The 8,514-nt window shown below is 45.5% G+C and overlaps 1 protein-coding gene across 1 annotated transcript in view; it reads left to right on the top strand.

Annotated features, from left to right (window-relative positions):
* Positions 1–8,514, top strand: part of CDH13 (cadherin 13) — a 1,415,213-nt gene that overhangs the window by 1,392,488 nt on the left and 14,211 nt on the right. Inside the window, exon 11 of the mRNA XM_006860296.1 lies at positions 141–283. Within this exon, the coding sequence (XP_006860358.1) occupies positions 141–283 (143 nt within the window). The remainder of the gene's footprint in view (positions 1–140; positions 284–8,514) is intronic.

The following is an 8,514-nucleotide window of genomic DNA, read 5'->3' as shown; positions in this document are numbered from 1 at the left end:
GAGCTGGAGGTCAACCTGGTCTTTCTGAGGGAGGAAAGCAGGCACGTGGTTTTGGACTGGTGTTACACTCCACCCAACTCCTAGCATACGGTTGTGCACTGCATCCAGTAAGTTCGTCATGAATGATGTTTGTGTTTCAGGTATTCCGTCTACAAGGACCCGGCAGGCTGGCTGAACATCAACCCCATCAACGGGACTGTGGACACCATGGCCGTGCTGGACCGCGAGTCCCCATTCGTTCACAACAGCGTCTACACGGCCCTCTTCCTGGCCATCGACAGCGGTGAGTAACCAGATACACGCCAAGAATGTACTTTTCAGTTGTACGTATGTTTTTACCTTTGTACGTGACTTCTGCTAGAACTTGTGGCGTTCTTAGAAAGAACACAACTGTGTGGGACAGGAAGAGCGCACCTTGGGTCATACACACCATGACTGGTCAGAGCAGGTCTCTGGGGAGGAGAGTGACACCGCTGTCAGGGGTCAGAGCACTGAGGGAGGAGGAGCCCAGGGTGGGAAAGGCTGAGCTGATGTCCTGTCATCATCTAGTCTACAAGACGAAGGATAGTCCCAGAATACATCAGTGAGCCCAACAACTACATTACTGCACAGTTTTTATCCCATATAGTAGCGGAGTTGTTACGAATCGGCTGCAAACCTTAAGGTCAGCAGTCTGAAACTACCAGCTGTTCCGTGGGAGAAAGGTGAGGCTTTTTGCTCCCATAAAGATTACAGCCTTGGAAACCCTATACAGGGTAGCTATGAGTCGGAACTGACACCACGGCACACCACCAACCACATAGTATCCCTCCTAGAAGCTCCTTCATGCTGGGGGTCAGGGGGGTGGGGAACGAGATGAGGCCTGCAGAAGACAAAGACAGCGAGAACAGACAGGAGGGCACAGAGCACTGAGGAGAGAAGGAAGACAGTGAGATGGAGCCGTATGTCAAAGTCAGACACTACAAGCATCCGAAATCCAGACAATGTATTTTTAGGGACAGGCAACAGATCCCATAGGCTGTTGCAGAGACCTGGGCAGGCTAGAAACAGAACATAGGCAGTCACCACCTGGGAGGAGATTCAACACTGGCTGAGTTCTAGACACGCAGGCGGAGCATCATCCTCATGTTCCGTGAGCTCCTGAGTTGTGGGGAAGGCAGACACATACACAGGAGATCCTGGTTGCCTCTGATGGAGGTAAGCCTATGGAAGGCCCCTTCTCCAGCCTAGACGGTGGTCGGAGAGAGCCAAAACAGAAGACCTCGAACCCGAGTGGCGGGGCATTCGAGTTGGAATCGGAAAGAGTATGGAAATATGGGGAACTGACGAGGTAGCTTCTACGTGTACAAAGCTAAGGGCTTACCTCTGAGATTGGAACTGGATCTAGTGCTGTAGTCCCATACCTATCCCAGAGCAAAAGAGGTCTACACAGATCTGCGGGACAAACTGCAGAAACGATCGCCAATCCAAGGAGTTTGACTAGGATTGCTTACTTGGCTCCAGGGGCAGTCCTGAAAATGGATTGGATCGTGGATGGACGGCAAGAGAAGAAACCTTTCATTTCTTGCATCTTTAATATCTGCATAATTTCCATCTAGAATGTGGTTTAAAATTCTAGCGAGTCACAGAGTTATTTGCTATCTGATTCAGAGGACATCAAAACATATCCAGGACTGTCAGGATACCTTACAACCAAACGTTCCTGTTGGGGAAAGCTGTGTTTCCTCAACATCCAACATGCACGCAAACTCTCAGGCTGAGTAGCTGGACACACTGCTTCTGCCTCTAGATTCTAAGTTTCTACTTTTACAAAATGAAGACGATAATTCCTATGTATTGGATTGTTGCCTACGAATTATCTTTTTCATGTTATAGAAGCAGATGAATCAGATTGTTGCCACCACTCGTCTGTCAGTGTGTCACCTTGTGGTGTCTTGTGTGTTGTTGCTGTCATGCTGGAAGCTGTGCCACCAGCATTTGGAATGCCGACAAGTTCATACTTGGTGGATAGGTTTTAGCTGAACTTTCCCTGACTAAGACAGACTCAGGATAAGGAGAGGCAGACAACTTCTGAATGTTTAGCCACTGAAAACATTATGACTATATCTGTGAAACACTGTCAGATAGCACCAGAATATTGAAAAATGATGAAAAGCACCAGAAGATGAGCCCCTCAGACTGGAAGGCACTCAAAGTAGAATGGGGAAGAGCTACCTCCTCACAGTAGAGTTGACTGTGATGACGCAAATGGAGTAAAGCCTTCAGGACCTGCATTTGCTGATGGGGCACAACTCGAAATGAAGAGAAACAACTGTAAACATCCATTAATAATCAGAACATGGAATTTATGAAGTATGAATCTAGAAAAGCTGGAAATTGTCAAAAAATGAAATGGAATACATAAACATACATATCCTAGGCATTAGTGAGCTGAAATGGACTGGTAGTGACCATTTTTTATCAGACAATCGCATGGTTTACTATGGCAGGAATGACAAATTGAAGCGGAATGGAGTTGCATTCATCATCAAAAAGAACATTTCCAGATCTATCTTGAAATATAGTGCTGTCTGTGATAGGATAAAATCCATATACCTACAAGGAAGACCACTATTATTCAAAGGTATGCACCAAATGATGAAATTGAAGAATTCTACCTACTTCTTCAGCCTGAAATTGATCAAACATGCAATCAAGATGTACTGATAATTACTGATGATTGGAATGCAAAGGTTGGAAAGAAAAAGGAAAGATAAGTAGTTGAAACATATGGCCTTGGTGCTAGAAATGATGCTGGTGGTCACATGACAGAATTTGCAAGACCAATGGCTTATTCATTGCAAATACCTTTTTTAAGCAACATAAAAGACAACTATACATATGGACCTCACCAGATGGAATACACAGAAATCAAATTGACGACATCTGTGGGAAGAGACATTGGAAAAGTTCCATATCACCAGGTGAAACAAGGCAGGACAGACTGTGTAACAGACCAGCTCACATGCAAATTCATAGCAGAAGCTGAATAAAATTAAAGCCAGTCCACGAGAGTCAAACTGTGACCCTGAACATACCCCACCTGAATTTAGAGAACGTCTCAAGAACAGATCTGACACATTAGACAATGACAGAAACCCAGAAGAGCTGAGGGATGACGTCAGAAACTCCTACAGGAAGAAAGCAAAAGGTCATTAAGAAGACAAAGAAAGAAAAGACCGAAATGGATGTCTGAGAGATTGAAACCTGCTCTCCCGTGTAGAGATGCTAATGCAAATGGAAGAAATGAAGATGTAATAGAGCTGAACAGAAAACTTTAAATGGCAGATCAAGAAGAGAAAATCAAATATTTTAATGAAATACGCAAAGATCTAGAGAGAAAACAAAGGGACGGAGACACTCAGCATTTCTCAAGCTGAAAGAAGTGAATAAAAATTTCAAGCCTCAACTTGCAATACTGAAGGATTCTTTTGGCAAAATATTGAAAGATTTCAAAAGCATCCAAAGATGGTGGAAGGAATTCATACCAAAAAGAAGTGATCAATGTTCCAGAAATAGCATATACTCAAGAACCAATGGTACAGAAGAAAGAAGGTCAAACTGCACTGAAGGAATTGGCAAAGAACAAGGCTCCGGGAACTGATGGAATATATATTGAAATCTTTCAACAAACTGATGCAGCACTGGAGGCTCTCACTCATCTCTGCCAAGAAATTTGGAAGACAGCTTCCTGGCCATGGACTGAAAGAGATCCATATCTGTGCCCATTCCAAAAAGAGGTGATCCAATGGAATGCAGAAATCATCAGACAATATCATTAATATCACACGCAAGAAAATTTTGCTCAAGATAATTCAAAAATGGCTGCAACAGTACATTGACAGGGAAGTGCCAGAGGTTCAAGCCAGATTTAGATGAGGACATGGAGCAAGAATATCATTGCTGACCAGAAAGATGTTTACCTGTGCTTTATTGACTATGCAAAAGCTTTTGATTGTGTGGATCACGACGAGCTATGGACAACATTTCAAAGAATGAACAGTCTGGAACGCTTCATTGTTCTCATGAGAAACCTGTACATAGAACAAGAGGTAGTTGTTTGAACACAAGGGGACACTGAATGGTTTAAAATCAGAAAACAGGTGCTAGGGTTGTATTCTTCACCATACTTAATCAATCTGTATGTTGTTGTTGTTGTTAAGTGCCATCAAGTCGGTTCCGACCCATAGCGACCCTGTACAGGGTTTCCAAGGGTGTAAATCTTTACGGGAGTAGAAAGCCTCATCTTTCTCCCGCGGAGCGGCTGATAGTTTCGAACCACTGACCTTAAGGTTCGCAGCCCGATTCGTAACCACTATGCTACCAGAGTATAGTGAGCACATAATCCGAGAAATTAGATTATATGAAGAAGAACATACATCTGGATTGGAGGAAGACTCGTTAACACCCTACAATATGCACATGACACAACCTTGCTTGCTGAAAGCAAAGAGGACTTAAAATACTTACCTGCTCAAGATCAAAAACCACAGCCCTCAACAGAGAGAGCACCTCAGTGTAAAAGAAAACAAAAATCCTCAAAACTAGGTCGATAAAGAACGTGACCACTGGAAAGCAGATTGAAGTTGTCAAGGATTGCCTTTTACTTGGGTCCATCATCAACGTCCTTGGAAACAACTGTCAGAGAATTAAACGATGAATGGTATTGGGGAAATGTGTTAAAAAGTCAAGTGGCCGTGGTATTCCCAACCATCTCATATGCCTGCAAAAGTCAGAATGAAAATGGAAGACCTAAAAACTGCAGCATGTCAGTTACAGTGTTGGTGAAGAATACCGACCATACCCTGGACCGCCTGAAGAACCAACAGATCTGTGCTGGAAGAAGGGCTGCCAGAGAATGCTCTTTAGAAGTGAAGATGGAGAGACTTTGTCTCCTGTACTTTGGATGTGTTATCAAGAGGCCAGTTCCTGGAGAAGGACATCCAGCTTGGAAAAGCAGAGGGTTGGCGAAAAGAGGAAGGTCCTCAATGGGCTGGATTGTAAGTGGACTCAAACACAGCGACGGTGACATTCTTTTATACACACGGTTCCTCAGCGTCAGAACTGACTCCACAGCATCTAACATGAACAACAACCCCAATACCCGAGAGCTCCAAAGAGATACCCGAGAGCTCCAAAGACCCAGTGTAAAAGAGCGAACTTGTCAGCCTCAAAGATGCCAGGCGGGTAACAGTGAGGAGAAAGTCCATGTGGGGCCGAGCCAGGGCCACTGACTGGACCACCTCCCAGGCAGCTGTCCCTGCTTTGTTGTTGTTAAGTGCTATCAAGTCAGTTCCCACTCAGAGTGATTCAAGGAGGTTTGAACCGCCAACTTTGCTGTCCAGCCCAACCTTGCAGTCCAGTGCATTATCCTGCAGCTCTACAGAAGGGAAAGTACAAGGGGAAACGTCGGCATTGGAACGAGGCAAAGGGGATCAATTGGATCGTGTCTGGTTACGTAATGTGCTGAGGTTATTACAAGCCATCAAGCCGTCAGTGCAGAGCCCAGCCATGGGGACAAGGCAAGGTGGGAACCAGGAAGACGATGGCAGACCCAGGAGGCAAAAGCACCTTGGTGGTCTAAAGGAACAGTCCTCTCAGACAGAGACCCTGATGCAGATCCGCAGGAAAGGAAGGGAGAACCTCCCCCTAGTTCATGCCAGGCCGGAATGGCAGTACAAGGGTGAGGAACAAAAGGAGGAATCTTTGCAGCCAAGAGGTGGCACTGACCCAAGGTCTATGCCCTGGTAGTCCGGCTCCACGTGAAATCTTTTCTGGTAGCGGAGTGGTTACGAATCGGGCTGTGAACCGCAAGGTCAGCAGTTCGGAATTACCAGCTGTTCCACAGGAGAAAGATGAAGCTTTCTGCTCCCATAAAGATTTACAGCCTCAGAAACACTGTATAGGGTTGCTATGAATCAGAACCAACTCCACGGCACATCACCACCAACCATTGAAAGGCGAATTCCACAACAGAGAGGCACAACCCTGACTGCATCTGGGTGCTGAGTTTGGGTTATGCTGTGTGTGTATGCAGTAGGGAGGGAGGGATTGTAGCTACACCCCCAAGAAAACCGCTAGGAACCTTGGTACCTGCTGGGCTTTGGAAACCATTGGAGCCAAGAGGATGTGAGAAAAATCATGATATTTTAAATGATACTTGAATGTGGCTGTGGATTTTCTCTACCCTGTATGTACAAACAAGGAACCCTGGTGGTGCTGTGGGCTAGGCATTGGGCTTTGAACTGTGAAGTTGGTGGTTCAATCCCACCAGCCATGCCATGGAAGGAAGATGAGACCATCTGTGTCCATAAAGCGTTATAGGGTCACACTATGTGTTGGATCAACTCCTTGGCAGTGGAGGCCTTCTCCCCAAGGAGTTGGGGGAATCCTGCTTTACTCCATCCCCCACAGAAATGAACTTACTCAATTTTCTTCCGAAAAAGATATCACCAGCCTCAGCTGGGTGCAATCCATGGAAATTGAAGACGGTTGTTAGTTACATTCACAAAAGGCCGGTTCCTGTGGCCACATTTCAAATACTTACAATGCTTTCTCATCCATTTCTACCAAATGCCTTCAAATCATTTATATATATATATATATATATATATATGTATGTATGTATATAAAACGGATTCTTCTGAAGCACCCATTTGTTCAGTAAAAAGAGAAAGATAATTTTTCAATACAGAAATTCAACCAGATGGCTACAACTGACATTGGAAAGGCAACTTCAGAGTAATTATGCATTTCTCAGTAATCCAACTCCAACAAAAGTTGATGACGTACCACCATTAGGCATCGATGATTCATGCCATATGTGCTCCGACGTTAGCCGACGTTTACGTGACCACTGTTGTGTTTTATTATTATTTAGTGACGTTGCTTACATTCTTCATGGGTTTTGTCACATTTGGGTTTCCCTTCCCCTTCACCCAAATTTACATGTGGTGCTGTTGGTTAATGCGCTGGACTGCAGAGTCGGTTTGATTTGCAAGGTCGGCAGTTCAAGCTCACCAGCTACTCCATGGAAATGCTATACAGGGTCGCTATGAGTCAGAACCGATGCCATGACACATCACCACCACCGATTCACAGGGACCCTGGAGGACAGATTGTTCCTTATGGTTTCTGAGACTGTACGTTTTGGGGGCATCTTTCTTCATGGAGTGGCTGGAGCGTTTGAACTGCCAACTTTGCATTTAGCAGCCCAGTGCTTTACCACTGTACCACCAGGGCTCCTTAAAAACAAATAATGTTGTTGTTAAGTGCCGTGGAGTCAGTTCCAGCCCACAGCAACCCTGTGTAGGTTTTCCTAGAAGCAGACGGTGAGCTCGAACTGCCAAGCTTGCAGTTCAAACTGCCTTTGCAGTCCAGCGCATTAACCCACAGCGCCGCACCAGGACTCCAAAACTAAACAGAGGAGGAAATAAAGTGAGACTCAGCAGTCGGGTGGAGGCTAATAAGGCATCGTGCAGATGTATACACTCTGAGGCACGTCAGAGCCTTCAGGGAAGACGGCAGATCCATACGCTAAGATTCCCACAGTGAGCATCTGACACATGATTTAGTGATTTGTTAAATACATACTTACTACGCATGGCTAAGGGAACCCTGATAGCATAGTGGATTGCAAGTTGGGCTGCTAACCACAAGGTCAGCAGTTTGAATCTCTAACTGCCAGTCCTCGAGAGAAAGATGAAGATTTCTGCTCCTGTAAAGATTCACAGCCTTGGAAACCCTGTACAGGGTCACTGTGAACTGGAACCAACTTACCACACACAGCCACTACCACCACCACCCTTCATGGCTAACAGAAAATACGTTCTTAACGGTTGGTCCCAAGAGCAAATCTCTAATGCAAAATGATTCGGCATGGGTTTGAAGACGGCTTCCTATAAGCACGAAATGCCCATCCTTTAAGTGGAAGACCTGGTGAGGTAGGTAAGTATAAACGCACGGCCATCAAGGCAAAAGTGACTCAGCGCAACCCCCGTATACGGTTTCCGAAACTGTCCATCTGCATGGAAGCAGACAACTTCATCTTGCTCCTGAGGAGCCGTTGGTGAGTTAGAACCTCTGACCTTGTGGTTCACAGCACCTCACCTAGCCCACAGTGCCACCAGGGTTCCTTAGGGAATTATAAGGGCCTCATAAAATCATGTTCTCCAAAATGATAAACATTTCAGGAAGTGCTCTGTCCATAGAGCAAAGCTTTAACAATAAGGCCCAAACTATTGGGGGTCTCCCTGTCTGAAGTAAGAAGAGTGATGAAGACTGAAGAGGTGTGGAAACAATTTGTCCAAGGCACTCCAAAGAGGGGCCACTGGCCATCTGAGATCCTGGTCCTCCTCCACAAGAAAGCCCATTAGAGTAAATCTTTCTCTTCATTCAGCTACCCTGTTACCCTGATTCCCAGCGGCCCCAGGTGCAACAACACGCTGCCCCATCCTGCTTCAGCCTATGACTGAT

The sequence above is a fragment of the Chrysochloris asiatica genome, unplaced genomic scaffold, assembly GCF_000296735.1.
Source record: "Chrysochloris asiatica unplaced genomic scaffold, ChrAsi1.0 scaffold00037, whole genome shotgun sequence".
NCBI lineage: Eukaryota > Metazoa > Chordata > Mammalia > Afrosoricida > Chrysochloridae > Chrysochloris > Chrysochloris asiatica.
This window is presented reverse-complemented; position numbering and strand designations above follow the sequence as displayed.